Below are 17,809 nucleotides of genomic sequence, written 5' to 3'. Positions count from 1 at the left end.
AATTTCTTCAGCACATTTGTTTCTTATTTATTTCCTTATAATAATAACATTGCAAGCGTTAAATAATAAGCGAAATTCAAATCAATCAAGAAATATGTCTGTTTTATTTATATATATATATACATATATACAAAACGATGAAACCAATAAATATAATTTAATGCAATTTCAATATACGCCCAAATCTTGTCTATTTACTTTTTCAGCTAAGCGTCAAGATTTACTCATTAACTTGCTTTGTATTCTCTGTTCGGCATATTGATGGATCGACACAGCTAAGCAGAGTTTTTAGATAGTTTAAAATTCACATATAAACTGACCAAGTCTCTAATTAATTGGGAACTTTTGTCTGAAGTCTTCGATTCGCTGCGGGCGCAGCAAGCATAAACAAACTGCGCTAACTTCTGACATTAAAGCCAACTTCAAGAATAATAAATTTCCGCCACTAATTTTATGCGCGCCCAAGGCAAGAAAACAACAAAAATGAGTATAGAAAGAAGAAAATTGAAGCAGATTTAGCTAAAATGGCTAGTGGTTGACTAGTTGATACCCATTGCTCAGCTGCGAAATTCTATAAAACAAGTCATTCCATATCAATCACCAAGAATTTGGAATATTCTAATGCCAACTCTGGATTTTCTTTCTGCTTTGACTGTTTTATCTAGTTCGAGTAGTACATAGAATGTTGCTTACAGGGTATATATACGAAAAGCAGCTACCAGAAGACCGCAAGACAGCTGCAACAGGCGCTCAGAACAATTATTGCAGAGATTTAAATAAATTTCAGTTCGCGGCGGTCGAGCTGCTGCTTTAAAGTCGACTTGTTTCATTGAAAGTTCACACGCTCGTTGCTGCCAGCAGTGGGCGGCTCGGCTGCAGTGGGCGTGGCTAATGCTATTGCTGTTGTTTGTATTAGTATTGTCAAGGGTGCAACCGACAGCAACTTCGGCGTGCTGTACAAACCGGAAGTTGCCCACAACAACAACAAGAACAAACGGTGGGTGAGTATAAAACAAATGTCAGACACATACGCACACACAAACACACTCATATATATGTAGTCAGTGTGCTCGAACATGTGCAACTTTTAGTTAGTCGCTTAGTCACTCGAACTGAATGTTTTCTGATTATTTTTGTGTGGTGTTAAATAGCAAAGACTTTTGGCAAATTGCCTTTGCTGTTTTTGTTAGTGACAGGGTAAACATACAGAGAGAGAGAGAGGGGGGGAGAGAGAGAGGGAGAGAGAGAGTATCTTGTGTGTGTGCATATCTATTTGCATAATTCAGTGATTCAAACAATGTGACAAGTTGCTTGCAACGCCTGGGTGAGACTGTTGCTGTCGCTGTTGCTATTGTTTTTTGTTGCTAATGCTGTTGCTACTGCTGTTGCTGTTGCCGTTGTCTATGTATGAGTGCGTGTGTGTGTGTGTGTGTGTGCCTTCAGCTGTTGCCATCGTTGAGGCATTCAAGCGCAACTTTGGACGGTGCTTTATGGCCTGGTTGCCGGCCTGACTGACTGTTGGCCTGTCTGACATGTCACATAGCCATGTGCGTGTGTGTGTGTGTGTGTGTGTGAGTGCTAGAGTGTGGGTGTCATTGGTGTCATTGTTGCCTGCTGTCTGACCCCACTTAAGAGCAACGCCAGCACACTTTGCCTGACTTTTTGGCATTTTTAATTAGGCAAAGTTTTGTGAAGTGTGCGACGTAGGTTAATTTTTCATGTATGTATTTATTTATTGCGCATACACATATCCGTGTGCTTACATATTTAAGCTTACCCAAACTGATTGCCCGACTAACTGCTTTGGGTGCTTATTAATGCAAAGTGCCTAAAATCAAGCCGTAGAGCTTAGCTTTTATAAAATTTGGCCAGACAAAGGAACTTAGAGTCTTGTTTGAGAAAATTGCGCAAGGATTCACATAATTAATTTATGTACGGGCACGAAATTTCTGTTAACCTCGCATTCTTAATTTGTTGTACAGTGTTATCCTGATAAAATAATTTACATACAATATTTTACATAATTAGAATACAATAATGCATACAATAAATAGATTTCTAATTTTAAGTGCTATTAATTGTTTCTATAAGGCTTTTTGGTTGTTTTATAAATTTTTTTTTTTTTTATTATCTTTTTATTTGCAATCTGTCTTGTATAAAATAATAAGCATATCTTTAAACTATAAAATGTGTAATTTAATAATTTACTTACTTTACTTCTCTGTCTCCCTCTCTTTCTCTCTCTTTCCCCTCTCTTTCTTTCCCTCCTTTATCTGTCTTTCTCTCTCTTTCCCGCTTTTCTCTGTCTCCCTCTCTCTCTCTTTCCTTCCTCTTTCTTTCCCTCCTTTCTCTGTCTCCCTCTCTTTTCCTCTCTTTCTCCCTCTCTCTGTATAAAAAAGTAGCTTTTGGTTTGGTATCCTTTACTCCTACCTTTACACATTCACATATCAGCTGATAACTGTTAATGTGAACGCATAATAGCGAGTTGGTTGTAATTTGTAATGGTTGTAATTGCCATAGTATATCTGAGGTAAATGTATGTTTCTTATATAAACTCTCACACAACTACAAATGCGTGCTGTTGGTTGTGCAACATTTATTTTTGTATGCGTTATTCATACGTCACTTCTGTTGCCGGTAGAAGTCACAGAGTCAAACACAGACACGCGCACGCACACACACACATGTGCACACACACGCGCACACTACTAATTTTATAGTTCAAGGTGAAATGCGAAGCTTTGTGGGGCGGGCATTGCTACAAATAAACTTGCAACCGGTCGCGGCCTTTTGTTTTTAAAGGCAACAGTGGTGCAGCAACACCACATAAATTTTAAAGTCACATTTTGCAGTTTCACATTGCTGTTGTTCCTGTTGCCGTTGCTGTTGCATTTTCGCTAGTTAGTGTGCTGGCTTGGCGCTTTAAACATGGCGTCATCTCGACCTGCGATTATGGAAAATTATGACGACCTATATTTCCATATACACACGCACACAAATATATACATTTGAAGACATATCTACAAGCATATATACATAAATAAAAATATATATATGTACACTTGTTTTTCCGTTGTTTGCATGCAATAATAATTTATAGTGCCTTTGCATGCAGAGTGCAGGGCTTATGAATAATTACGTATACGCAGGGCGACAATCAAGCCGAGCGAAAGCATATGGCAAAGAGCTCAGGAGTCAAGGTAAGCATTAATAATAGCTAACTAACAAAGTAGAAAAGAATAATTTGATCAGCTTATTATTTAGTTAGAGCTCTCCATAGAAAAGAATAATTTCATCAGCTTGTTAAATAGTTAGAGTTCTTCATTCTCTAGACTTCTTCATAGTTACCTTAAATTTATAATTTTTGTTTTCTCTATTTATTTATTTATATTTATTTTTCTATTTTTTTTTTTTTTTATTTATTTTATTTTTTTTTTAATTGTTGCTCATTTGAAAAAAAAAAAAACTAATTTTTCTATATATCGCATAGAGTTTAATGCATTTTTCTGCCAATTAATTTGATGGAATATATTTTTTTGTTCAATGCATTTTCCAGCTAATTTACTTAATCAGCTTGGTTTTTCGGCTGTCACATTTTAAAAACATTTTAAAAAAAAACTATGTATATAAAAAATCTAAAGACAATATAATGTAAGTAGGTTTTCTAGAAACAAATATCGCTCAAGTTGATGGGTTAAGTATAGTGCATTATATAGCCACACACTTAATGTGTAGAATATTATATACTCACTCTTGTCATATTTTACTCAAAGTTTAAAGTTCTCATGAACGTCAGGGAAATACTTTTCCTCTCTTAAAAGTAATCAGCTTAAATGCTACGTTCAATTTCTTTACTCTGTAAGACTCAATTCGAACAGGTACATACATGCACAAAATATGCATGCCAAATTGAGCAATTGCATGTTTGAGAGCCAGAGTGGAGCAGAGCAGACATACATATAGAGTATATATTATATACTCATTTATTACAAAGAAATAATAATGATGTCCGCCCTTACATTATTTACACATATGTATGTATGTATGTACCTATGCTATGTGGGCACATCGTCGCTCAAGCAAGACATCTGGGCAGCCGATGGCTGATGACTGACGGCGACCTTGACCAACTTGCCAATAAGTAAAATTCAAGTGAAAACCGCAAAAGGTCACGCACACGACGCTGAAATAATTATGCAAAGGGCGCCTCTAATTGCGTAGCTGTCGACTGACTAATTGAAAAGTGGTAAGCAAATTGTGGAAATAATTGCGTATACGCTGTGTAGACAACATCATTTCCAAAGAACCGTGTGCGTGTGTGTGTGTGTGTGCGATGAATGCATTTATGTTGTTTCAGTAACAAAGCTAATCAACAGCAATATCGTTGCTACAAATGTGAATCGAGCATTTATCATTCATTGGGCAACAACAAACAATTGTTGTCAACGGCAAAACCACTGAACTGTTAAAAGTGCCATTGAATACAACAACAAAGCAATTACAACAACAACAACAATGTCAACGATGCTGGAACCCAACTGCGCAAACACTCAAAAGATACACAAAAAGTAAACGACATGCATGGCTAGATGCGCTGGCTAGAGACATAGATATGCATGTACATACATTGATATGTAGATGTAGATGTATTTGTAGATACATTGGCAGCCAGGTAGGCAGCACTGCCTGTACACCGAGCTACGCACTGGGCCACGCCCTGCGCTGCGGCGTGTGCGTTAAATTGTTTTGTTTATTGCACATTGTCAGCGAGAGCCGGCGAGCAATTCGGCTCGACGACTCGCTTCGGATACGGCGGAGCAGCGATCTAATCAGCAGCAGTCGACGTTGACATGAAATTTCTCATACGCTCGGTTAGCCGCGACGTCGACGCTCGATCGAAGCATTCATATCACTTGCACACACATACTCAGACATCTGTGTGTGCGTGTGTGCGTTAGATCTACCTGGCTGGGAAGCACTCGACTCGGCTTCAGTCGCAGTCGCAGCCTCACCGTCAGCCTTTGCTATTTGCAAGTCGAAAGTCGCGCTCGTCAGACGTGCACAACAACAACAAAAATAATAATAATAAAAATAATAAAAGTACAACAAAACGCGTACAAAGTGCATTTGGCTAATGGACGTTTGAAAAAAAAAAATCGCACTGCCAATGGCAATATTATAAATAAAAATTGTATTTCTTTTGCATGATAAAATACATTTATTTGTATAAATATTGAAACATAGCTCGTGCAATCCGGCCTTAATTCGGCTAATTGATAGATTCAGGGCAAAGTGTCCGACTCCTATTTAATTTGCATATGGCCTCTGGGCCGCTGTAACGTGCGAACAAACAAAATCGAAAGTGTTAAATAGTGTAAAACATTACCATGAATTGATAGCTGGGCCAATTGGCAAAAAGCCCGGACTACATTCTGTATTGTGGCCGCAGATCAATTTCGGAATAATTCAAAAACTCAAACTCAAAACCCCATCAATAATAATTTGCAATGCAATAACATCAGCAAACAAAACAAAACACAACACAAAAACAACAACAACAGCAACAACAAAAACAATGCCTAAGCCAGATGGTGAATCGCAATGGACATGCAAATTGCTATTGAAAATATTATTATCATTGATGCTGCAACAATACACAAGTGGTAAGCTCAACATTTGAACATGCTTATGGACACCTTTGTGCCTGCCCTATTCCTAATCACCAGTAATATTCACGAGTAGGCTTAAAAGTCTGTACCCTATGTATCCAAATATGAATAGCTTAATGTTTAATAGGCCAATTCGTTTAGACTTGTACGATATTACGAATTAAGCTCAAGTATTTAAGGTTTTATTATAATACAAATTGAAACAAAATTGTCATACGAACCAATTTATTGATTATTTGTTATTATTATTTATTTATAGCAGAATTCTGGAATTCTAAGATAAGCTTTTAGCTGATTTTAGTTTAGAAATAAATATGTTTCAGCATTTTTTGATAGATTTTAAGGATTTCTGTTCAGTGTGGGTACTCGACCCCCAATGAAGTTTTGAAGTACAGAGTATTTCCAAGTCGAGCAAATACAAATTATTATATTTTATAAGCCGTACATATTTATATATTTCAATAACAAAACTTGCGTAAATTAGTAAAAATAACTGAAAATTTAATAAAAGCATATGAATTACATAAAATATACAGATATAAAAAATTGTTTAAATAATAAATATTCTAAAACCGGAATATGGAATAAATCGAATTCAGAATTACAGAATTAAATAGAAATTGTATAAATTAAATGCATTTAAAATAAAATAAAAAACCAACTAAATTTATAGCTTGAAATAGTTAAATTCTAGTCATAAGTACTCATATATTATTATTATTTTACATATATTAAGATATTTTTTATCAACTACTCTGGGCAGGTGCTGACGTGATGCGTCAATTAAAATATTTTTGCACTTGGAATTTGCATTGCATATTTAACTCTGAAGCTGATTGTGTTTGAGCTGAAAACCAAAAGAGCAGCTATCAATTTACGAGAGGGTGCCAGAAAGAGAGGCAGCGCTTGAGAGCGAGAGGCGAAGAGCTGTGCGGCTTTTCAGTTTTGCCTGAGAGCGATTCTGATGCTCCCCAACTCTGAGTGTTAGATATACTCAAGTTTAACTATTGTTCGTCCGCTTACATAAACAATTGACTAGAGATGTAAACTGATGATTTAATTGTTGAATAAAAATACATTTTAAATATTTCCTGAAAATCAAGGTGAAGATTAAAGGGAAAAGGGCAAAAATTCAAAGCCAAACTTTTTGATTGAATAATAAAATAAATATGGAAATATAACTTTGAATTTATTTATATATCTTTGATTTGTAATTAAGTCGAATTAGTAGGCAAAATTAAGCTTATTTTAGCATATGATACAAAAGATTATATCTCAGTTAAGTCACCATTTCGTTCGCAGGTTAACAGTTCATCATTTAATAAAAAACAAATAAAAAAAAAAAAGTTTTATATATGATTTTTTTTTTTTTATTTTATTTATTTAATTATTATTATTATTATTATTATTTTTTTTTTTTTTTGTGCGTGCATGCCTAATTGCTCAGTTATGCATAGGTAGCTCACATTATTCGCACCGATGATCATAAAAATATTAAGTATCGATTGTAGGCTGCACATTTTGAGTCACGATCGCAACCGCAGTTGGTTTTTGCGTAATTGATATGCCAAATTCTATGCAGGTATTGCTCAGGTAATGTGCAATTTGTGGAATGTTTGGTTCCCAGTCATGCGCAGCATTTGTGGCCCATCGCAAATAGATCGAAGCTGATATTCCACTCTTCCATTATATTGTAGATGCGCTGCTGCTCAAGTGTCCGCTGCATCAGCTGCAGTTGCAAAAGATTGTCGGATTCCGTCCGCCCCTGGAATACCTCAGCGAACGGAATTTGATTTACGCCCCGCCGACTGCCAGCAATTTCAAGGATCGGGATCGACGCAGCGGCGACTATGGACTGGGCGAGCGTGTGCTGGACGAGCAGCCCGCCAGCCAGCTGTGCTGGCGCAGCTGCAACGAGGATCCCGACTGCATTGCCTATGTGCACCTGCTGGACACCGACGAGTGCTACGGCTACTCGTACTTTGAGCGCAGCTCACGCTACTTGCCCATCGGGCACGACCTGCCCTTGGTGGCCGATGGCGAGGCCATGTTCTACGAAAAGACTTGCCTGCGGGGTTCGTATTGCTGCTGTTCGGGCTCGGGCTGGGCGTGCTCGCCGCCCACCCTGATGGTTTCTATTCTCATTCTCTTTTGTTGCAGTGCCCGAGGCATGCAAAGGTCGCCTCTGGTCGCTCACCAAAATTCCAGGGAACAGTCTGGTGTTCCATGGCAAAAAGACCATTTCCACGCTGGTCACGCGCCGTGAGTGCGCCGAGAGATGTTTCTTTGAAACGCAATTCAAATGCCTCTCCGCCTCGTTCGCCCCATCGTATCGGAACAATCGTGAGCGGTAATTGACAGTTTGTAGCTGTTTCTGCCTAAATTAATTGCCATTGTTATGCATTTTTAATGCGAAAGCGTTTCCATTGGATTATGATATCACTGTGTGAAGTCATAAATCATCGCCTCATACATTTGTAGCTCATCAGCTGTAACGCTTCTCTGTCCTCTGTCCGCCCACAGGTTTCGCAGCGAGGAGCGCTCGTCACGGCCCCACGCCACTCTGGGTCGCTGCACGCTGAGTGACAAGGACAAGTCCATACAGCCGGATGCCTTCCGGGCGGCGCCCTATGACGAGGAGTACATGGAAAACCAGTGCTACGAGCGAGCGATTGAGAACGACAACTGCTCCTATGAGCTGTATGCCAACAGCAGTTTCATCTACGCGGAATCCAAATATTTGGGCCTAACCCAAAAAGAGGTGCGCCCCGTTTGTAGCGCTCGAGCTGACGCGCCCCATGATTCGAATCGATTGGCTGATTGATTGATGACCTTTTTGGTATTACAGTGTCAGGCGCTTTGTACACATGAGTCCAAGTTCCACTGCCAGGGCATATCCTTCTACTATCTCAATCAGCTCACCCGCTCCGAGTGCCTGCTGCACTCCGAGGACATCGTATCCCTGGGCCCGCGTAGCCTTAAGCTGCGCGACAACTCCGTTTACATGCGACGCGTCAAATGCCTGGATGGTGAGCATCACTTTAATGGAAATTGCTCTAAATGCACCTTTCATTATTACCTCTCTCTCTCCCTGGCACACAGTGCAGGTGTTTTGCACACGCGATGAGATGAACGTTCGCTACAAGCCGAAGGACTGGTTCACGGGTCGAATGTACGCCAGCATGCACTCCAAGGACTGCCAGGCGAGCGGCACAGGCAACGAGAGCTTGGTGCTCCGCCTCGATATCGGCAGCGAGGCCAAGGAGAATCGCTGCGGCATTCTGCGCGCCTACGAGATGACCCACTCCTACCACAGGTAAGCCACATTGATATCCAGCTAAACACAAACTGCAGCCCATCCCTTGCAGAACCTTCATATCCGCATTGGTCGTCATACAGAATAATGCGAATGTGCAAACCCAGGGCGATCGGCTCATCAAGGTCGGCTGCATCCTGAACAACGCCACGAACGCAATTGGTCAGATGGTGCGGGATAGCAATGCAGATGCCTCGGAGCAGGTGCCCAGTGCCATTGCGCTGGAGTCCTCGCTGGAATATGCAGAGCAGTATGCAAATCCCTGATGTGGCAACTTGAACTCTAATACGAATCTCCCACAGCATGTTTCCACAGGAGGGCGTGGTGCACTACAACAGCAACACGGGTCCCCACCCGCATCCGCAGATCACACTCCAAATAGTGGATCTCTCGCAGCAGCACGAAATAAGCGACGTACAAATTGGCCAGAACTTGGAGCTCCAGATTGTAGCCGAATACAGTAAGGAGCAGCTGGGCGAGCACCTCGAGCTGCAGCTGGCGCCGCTGCCCGACTTCCGAGCCACATCGCTGGTGGCCAAGTCGCTGGACAACCAGAACTATGTGCTGCTCATAGACGAGCGCGGCTGTCCCACAGATGCCAGCGTCTTTCCGGCTCTGGAGCGTGTGCGCACACAGTCGAAGAACATGCTGCGTGCCCGGTTTCATGCCTTCAAGTTTTCTGGCACAGCCAACGTTAGCTTCGATGTGAAGATTCGCTTCTGCGTGGAGCGCTGTGCGCCCACCAATTGCGTCACTCTCTCCGGCGGCCTCTGGCAGCGACGCAAACGCCAGCTGGAGCGGCCAGAGCGTCAGCTGGAGCAGCTCAGGGTACAGAATCCCGTATATATATCAACAGTTATGGACATGCTGCCCGACGAATTGAACAATACGGCGGCTGCGTCAAAGGCAAATATAACGGCACAGGTGGAGCTGCCACTCAACTATAATCTGCGTGTCCACGGGCCGGATCAGACCAACAGCAATAGCTATCTGTATGGAGAGCGCGGAGTACTGCTCATAGCTGGCATTGATGATCAGCTGCACCTGGACAACATCTGCATCAACCAGAGCCTGCTGATCGCGCTCTTCATTCTCTGGCTGATCTGCCAGGTGGCGTTGCTCTTCGGCTGCGGCATGGTGCTGCAGCGTTACCGGCGGCTGGCCAAGCTGGAGGAAGAGCGTCGGCGGCTGCACGAGGAGTACCTAGAGGCCAGACGCGTACACTGGGCGGATCAAGGCGGATACACACTCTAGTTTGTCGAATTGAGTTTTAAAATACTTTAATTGAGTAAAATTAAGCGAAAGTTATACCTAATATGCCAAAAGCAAGCATTAAGAATTTTTCTTGGGATCGTAGTGCTCCCACTTACGATGATTGAGGGAGTTGAAATCTTTACAGTACAAGGCAATCTGGCGCAGATAATTGGACAGTTTCAATAGCTCCCTGTCTTTGGAGCGGTTTAGGTGAGCCTGACGAAATGGACGTATTTTGAGTCCCGACCTGGGATTCATCATGAAATTCCGGCGTATATCATCGAACATGATCGTGTTTTTGGGGCTGTACTGCTTGTACAGGCCCCATATGACGCCCAAAGGCTTCACATCCACTACGCCGCGTTCCGGCACATGCACAGAGATCATGGCATTCGAGTCGAGGTAGAACATTATCTTATAACTCTCATTGCTAGTGACGCCGAGCAGCTTCATTTTCTCTTCGATCCAGCGCATGCTGGTGGCTGACCAAATAACTATGTCGTAGTTCTCATATGCCGAGGTTAGAAACTCGTGCAAATACGGACGCATCAGTTCCGTGCCCTGCTCTGCTGGAGATCGATGATCGAAGAGTGTGTAGTCTATGTCCAGGACCAGCAAGTTTTTGCCTTCGCGTGGCGGCGACAACTCTGTGATTTTATAATCCCGCAGTCGCCGCTGCACTTTAGCCAGGTACACTGCAGAGTTCTCCACGGAATCATCACGCTCTTCGGCATCATCGAAGTCGTCAATCACCTCCCCGATATCATCGGGCAGGCTACAGGCGTCCTCAATGTCCGCCTCTGTGGACCCTACCATCATCAGCTTGAAATTCGGTTTGAGCTCTAAGGCACACAGCTTAATGTTGTCCGCAGCCGGTTTCCCTACAAGGCGAATAATTATTGCGTGCAATTTGCATTTCAGGTTCTTGTATTACCTTTGTGCTTCAGATTCAAAAGCTTCTGGCGCTCCGGACGCACCTGCGTTTTCCGAAAGATTTCGTGGCGCAGCATTTCAACGGTGTCCTGGTCGGTCAGATCGGATATTGGGTACTCCTTGCCACTCCATTTAAGAACAATAACAATTTCATTAACTTCTGTCATTTTGAATTGTGTTTTTATACAAACGCAGAAAGAAAAAAATAAACTGACAAAGAGAAAATCAGGTTAATACTTTCATTATATTACGCACGCCAATTTTGTATTTCCATACTCACTTTGGCTGGGATGCTGCTTAAACAGATTTACATTTTTTTAATAGAAATAGAGAACTCAAATTCATATCTTATTTTTATTTGCTTGTCAGCTGCTGTGTAATTCGTTCAAACAGCTTTGTTTCCTCAAAAGTAGCATTGAACTAGTTCGTTTTGTATAGCTGCTCAATACTTATCGATAACAAATTCATTTCGTCTATTTTATGGTAAGTCTGAACAACGCCATTTTACACATATCGATGTTTACCCGCGGCATGCAGCCCGGACGGTGGTCGAAACATATTTATTTGAAATTTTTATAGCCAACACAGTAGAAAATTATGTTTTTATATACTTATTTTCAAGCGTGCCGTTACAGCTGAAAAATTATAGTTTAGAAGTAATTTATTTAAGCAATATTCACATTATAAGTAGAAAATTGATAATGAAATCAAAATATTGCAATAATAAAAAAAAAAAAAGAAAAACTAGTAATTTATAAAGGAAGGCCAAACCATTAGTTTGATTTTATTATGAATATATAGCAGATATTAATAATCAAATATGAATTATTAATATTATCAATAAATTATTTAATATTTAATTAGTTTAAATAATTTAAATAACAGTTTTCCGTTAGGAAATAATGTGTAAATATCTAACGATCCAAATAATGGGTATTTATTCACAAGCAACTCATGGTCACACTGGTTTTAAATTGAATGCAGCCCCAATGATCGTTCGGCAACAAAGCGAGTTGTTCTGATTTAGTCGTCTCTCATTCTCTTTCGTAGCTGACGTAAAACTGTAGTAGTCGCTGCGGAGAGCGTGTTTTACAAAAGAAAACCGTTAAAAAAGCTGCAAGCTTACCTTGTCTTGCTCTTTGTGCTGTTGTTTCGTTGGTGAAGTTAGCTTCGTGCTCGTCTCGCTTACCTGTGCAAAGCTGCTGCTGCAGCTTAATCGTGTCTCGGGTCGCACTCAGGCAGATCGTTTGGTTTTCATTCAGTTACGAGTCAAACGCGAAGAAGTGCAAACGTCTCAAGCGGAATATCAAGTTGTATGTAAGAAAGTTGCGAACTGAAAGGAGCTAACGAAGTGAAAGAAAAAGAAAGAGATAGAGATAAAGCAACACGAAGATTACAAAGTTGAATGAAGTTGATATTTGCAAAAATTCGAAATAAATCACGGATCTAACAAGTTCAAAAAAAGCGCGAGACCTGTGCATGCGTATGAGAAATAATTTGCATAAAGCGTAGCCAAGACGCGCTGTTTAATTTAACCCACTTTCTAAACGACAAAAAACAAAAACAAATATAAAATCGAGAAAAATCGACAACAACAACAACAACAAAGCCGAATCAAATTAACAAGCAAATAATATAAGTTTTCAAGTAAAAGAAGAAGAATGTGCCAGTGATATCTACAAACAAATTTGTTTACTTTAATTTTTTTTTACAAATTTTCACATAACATCCACGACAAGTTCTAGGCAAACTAAAACCGGCCTTTGAATAAAAACAAAAGAAACAAGAACTTTAGCAAGAAAAAGTTGACTTTCAGCGCATTGAAATCGATACCGATATCGATATCAATACGGGACTCTACACGCTCCCCGCCAACGTCCGTGAGTCATTCAAAACCGCAGCAAGAAGAACAATAAACACAACAAAATACACAAACAGACAGACAGCAATAGCACTTGCAGGGTATCGAGCGGAGCCGTTGGACTTACACATCCAGCGCCTTAAAACGAGTTAACGCGTGCAATCCAACTACACCAACAACTCCAACAGCAATAGCAACCTGTTGACCAACATTGGCACAAAGTTCATGAAGTCTGAAAAAGGTCTTGACTGAAATTTCATAATCAAACTCTGCTGCCAACAATATTTGTAGGCACTTTCAACGTGCTTCGACTGCCGGTTTCACATTTCAGCTAAAACAAAAGCACATTTACACAGGCACATACATACATACACACAGATACAACGCGTCTAGAATTTCTTGGATACACTTTATTTACCTGGCGGGCGCATTTTTGCGCTCTCAACGCTGACGCTGTAAAATTTTTGGATTTTTTGCACTTTTGGTTAAATATTTTTCTGCCAGTTTGCATAAATACCCAGCAGGTAAGTTGAAATTATGTCTAAAAAAATTATTCATATATGTATATATTTTTTTTTTTTTAATGATAATTTATAAATTTTCCATGGGCATAAAAGCATTTTCTTGTAATTCGTGCTTAAGATTAGAAAAGCTTTGGGGATCAGCGAGCTTAAGAAAATATATCAGCATTGGCGTAAATGCATATCAATCAAACCGATCATTATTAATTACTTTCACAAATAAAATCAACATTAAAAAAAATACATAAATATAGAAATCTGGAACAAACCTGCTTTAAACCTTTTGTGCTTTTAAAAACTATTTGTAGAAAATAATAAATTTCATATAGATAAAATGGTATTTCTTTATTGATAACAATTCAATCATAAAAATAACTTTTACAAAGAGTTTTCTGAGCTCCCCAAAAACTTTTACTAACATCGGAGAACTTTTGTTGCTGTAAGTCAGGTGCAGCAGTTACCTTTAAATGCTTGACCTTTGGCAGTTGCGGTCGCTCAGCATGTGACAGCCATTCAAGCGATGTAGATCCCATTACAAATGCTTATGAATGAAAACATTATAATGGCAGTTGCTTCGGGAGCAACAACATTTAGTTAAAGGTGAAGAATGCCATTGAAAGTTGTGTTTTTTCCCAAAAGGAAAAGAAACTGTCAAACTCCATGGAAAATGTCAAAGCGGACAGCAAAAATTTTGCTACATAAACGAGTTTTTCTAGGCGTTCGCCTTTTGTGCGAAAGATCTCGATGCATCTGGCCAATCATCGGTTTGATCATCATTGATGGATACTTCAACCGCAATACCAACAACAACAATATGCCATATATGTATATATGTATTAACTATTTGCGAGCGAGCAAACCTCAAATGCAATATGTATTTAAATAGCCGACGCTTTCACAAAACGTGTTTATGCGAGGAAAAAAACAAAAGTAAAAAACCAAAAAGCAAAAAGAAATAGCTATAAATTTACATTTAAATTTCTTTAGCGATATTTATAAGTTTCAGACAAACACGTATATAAATATGTATTATTAATATTTTAAAAGGTTAAAAACAAAAACATATGTTTATGTTGCAACAAACAAGCAAATACAACAAAAAGTTCGCCAATGATACCAGAAACTACATTTTGACACGAACTCTTTTCTTTGATATAACAATTTACTAACTGAGATATTTTGGCTGTGATTACGCTGAAGGGGCGCAGAGTGGGTGGATAGGTGGTAGCAGAAGAGTCGTACGCTAAGAGTTACGAAGTCAAATTTCAAGTCAGCTCGGCCCGAAATAATTATGCACAATAAAAACGCCGCAACTTTTCACTTTTCGTTTCTTCTTTTTGTGTTGCGACTTTAAACATTTTCAAATCACGCACTTTAAGTTTTTCATTGTTTATTAAATATTTACATTGTCTGGCTTTGTCGTTTACATAAGCCAATGCTCGTAAATGCAACTCCTGTCTATAATACACATGAGCTGACTTCACAAATTGTTTGTGTGTTTGCTTGAAGACGCGCAGAAAACGCGCGCGTTTTTGGTTTAACCTAATAGCGCAAGCCAAAGCAACGTGAGAAATGCAATTCGCTAAGTGTAAGTGATTTTACCGAATACATTTGATTTGAAGAATAGATTTTCAAATATATGTATTTGCACATAAAATTGCGTTTAGTGTTAATGAAACTTTAAACGAGTTTTTCGGCTGAGTAATTAGGATAGCAAAGTAATTCAGCTTCAAAAAACTATACTTTGATTTTCAATTAATTCAATATGCCTAACTCATTAGACAAGCAGATAACATACATATATCTATATATAAATCGGACAGCGCTTATCAGCGCTAAATAATTGCGAATCAATGCGAATTCGTTTTCATATATGATAATTTCTTTCTCAATAATGTTCGGTTTCCTGTCTCACACTTGTTATTTTTGTGTGTGTGCGTTTTTTTATTATTTTTTATGGACGTGTTGTCTCGCTGACTCTTTGGCAAATAACTCAAAGCCCACAATGACCATTTCATTATTTATGCTGTAAATCATCTGCTTGTTGTACATTTCTTCACATATATATTTTTACATTTTTTTGTATTTGTTTTTCTTGTTGCTTTTTGTGCGTCAAGTTTGGCTCGACAAGCGAGGGAGAAAGTTTTGTTTCTTAGTTTTTTATATACATACATATATGTATGTATACTTTTAGCAAAAACAAAAAACAAAAGTAACGTTAACGTTATAAATTCAAACAAAAGGCAAAATTCCAAAACGCAGCAAAATTTTAAAGTGCGCATGCAAACACGTGATTTATATTTAATATATATACATATATGCATATACAGGGCTTATATAATATACACCTTTTCGAGTTTTTTTTTTTTTTTAAACAAAGTGGCATTAAAAACGCATAACAATTAATTGCCAAAAACAAACAGCGGAAAAAAAATCAGCAAGCGCTGACTACATATTAATCAAAATACCTTAAGCTCCTCACTTGATTGAAAGGTGGAGAACGAAAGGTGAAAATTGCAATTGCTGCTCTTTATTTTTGCGTATCAATATCAATAAATAATTCGAGCTAACTGTTCGTTGGCCCACATGACTTTGAAGAGTTGGCATAAAATTAGTTAATTTATGCCACAAATGTGGGGACACTTTCTACGAACCACACCTTACGACGGGCGACCGACGACTGACGACTGTTGCGTAAGCGATTATAAACGCATGCAAAACGCGTGCAGCAACCGGTGTGGCATAGCTATTGGTCGCTTCGGTTACATCAGCTTAACCCTCAGCTTTCGAGTCGGGGTCAAAGCGGGGGCCTGCACTTAATTATGCATCTATTGATAATGGAAACACTCCCACCATCCTCCAGCCCCCTTCTGCCCCATCTCAGGCCACGCTACACAAAAGAAATGGGGCACTGCATACAAATCAATATGAAATTGTAAATAATTGAGGGAAAACTCTTGCGAGCAGCAGCCCGACGACCCCCATTATTATTATGGCTGCGATTGTCTCTGGGGGCTTATCACTTCAGCTTCAGCTCTGGCACTTAATGCGACCAATGGAAAAATTCTCAATTGCATTGATTCAGTTTTCTTAAAAATCTTCAAGCTGTCTGCTGGCGTATTTCATTCTATTTTTGAAAATAGCTCACGCACTTCATGTACTTCCATTCGGAATGGGGAAATAGTGGTCTTTCTTTTAAATAACTACATATATACATATATATATGTATATATTTTTCAGCCATGCGAGTGAACAATTTCACCTTAAGTTGCGTTTGCAGTCAATAAATAATATTATAACATTTTATATACGTAGCCATTACCAGCTACACTCGAGATGCTCTTCAAGATCTGCGTGCACAGATCTTGGATGTGTATTTGTATTTGTATCTTTGGCTGTGCTGTAGGTGTGTTAATTTTAATTCAATTATATTCAGTAAAAGTTTTACGTTTTTCGGCATGAATGAGAAAATGCCAGGCGGTATAAGAAGAAAAGTGAAAAATGAAAGCGTTCTTAATTGCAAGAGACGCCATTGTAAAACAGTTTCAGTTGCTTCCATTGCCTTTTTCCATTTACTTGTGTAGTTGGTGTAAGTGCATGAAATTTAATATTAAACAGCAAACAAAAACAAGAGAAAACAAACACAATCAAATCGAATTTATTCGCGTAGTTACTTAGGCGAACGCGAGAGGGAACTGCAGCTACAGATGCAGATGCCGATGCAGTCAGAGATACAAATGTATCTGGAGCTAAAGCTGTGATTGCATCTTTCACTCGTGGCAACACTTTCGAGCCGAGCAGACATTTTCCAATGTGCATTGAGTATAATTGAAAAAGTGTAGCAAAGTGTTGCAAACAAAGCAGCCAGGCAATATAAATTGAATTACAATTTCAATTATGAACCGTTAAAAGCGGAAGAAAAGCCGCTGCGGACAATACAATGAATGCCTATTGAGAAAGGCTAGCAACCAGACAAAGCCGGCGCACAACTGTAAATGAGGTTGAGGCAGCATACAGATACATTTACAGATTTAGATACATGCATATATTGAGATACAATCTGAAAGCCACTTCTTAGCATATCAATCAAAAAGAACAGTAAAACCGCTTCGAGCCTCCACTGAAATGCCTGACGATCAGCGGCACTACGAACTCACATCGGATTGAACGTCTCTCGGGTTCAATTTCTCAGATCTCTTGGCTCGCTGTAATGACTGCCTAATGACTCTGTCCGTCCGAGCAGTTGTCGACCCAG

General features: G+C 39.4%; 3 protein-coding genes across 3 annotated transcripts in view; 2 read left to right on the top strand and 1 right to left on the bottom strand.

Annotated features, from left to right (window-relative positions):
* The first annotated feature begins 4,886 nt into the window (after positions 1-4,886).
* On the top strand, positions 4,887-10,314 carry LOC108609022 (uncharacterized). Its single transcript, XM_018000692.2, has 8 exons — positions 4,887-5,663; positions 7,367-7,744; positions 7,830-8,019; positions 8,193-8,430; positions 8,518-8,698; positions 8,772-8,985; positions 9,038-9,235; positions 9,288-10,314. Exons 1-8 carry the CDS (start codon positions 5,576-5,578, stop codon positions 10,237-10,239), a joined length of 2,439 nt encoding a protein of 812 aa, XP_017856181.1. The 5' UTR covers positions 4,887-5,575; the 3' UTR covers positions 10,240-10,314.
* Ublcp1 (Ubiquitin-like domain-containing C-terminal domain phosphatase 1) lies at positions 10,249-11,613 on the bottom strand. Its single transcript, XM_018000693.2, has 3 exons — positions 11,453-11,613; positions 11,174-11,382; positions 10,249-11,120 (listed from the first exon to the last, which is right to left on the bottom strand). The coding sequence occupies exons 2-3, from the start codon at positions 11,337-11,339 to the stop codon at positions 10,318-10,320; spliced, it is 969 nt and encodes a 322-aa protein (XP_017856182.1). The 5' UTR covers positions 11,340-11,382; positions 11,453-11,613; the 3' UTR covers positions 10,249-10,317.
* Positions 11,614-12,186: 573 nt separating this feature from the next.
* Positions 12,187-17,809, top strand: part of LOC108621509 (uncharacterized) — a 41,386-nt gene continuing 35,763 nt past the window's right edge. Inside the window, exon 1 of the mRNA XM_018018883.2 lies at positions 12,187-13,557. The gene's annotated coding sequence lies outside the window, so the exon portion shown is untranslated. The remainder of the gene's footprint in view (positions 13,558-17,809) is intronic.

This window comes from Drosophila arizonae, chromosome 2, assembly GCF_054131065.1.
Source record: "Drosophila arizonae isolate 15081-1271.41 chromosome 2, UAZ_ARI_1.0, whole genome shotgun sequence".
Lineage (NCBI taxonomy): Eukaryota > Metazoa > Arthropoda > Insecta > Diptera > Drosophilidae > Drosophila > Drosophila arizonae.
Note: the sequence above shows the minus strand (reverse complement) of the source record. Positions and strands in the feature narration are given on the sequence as shown.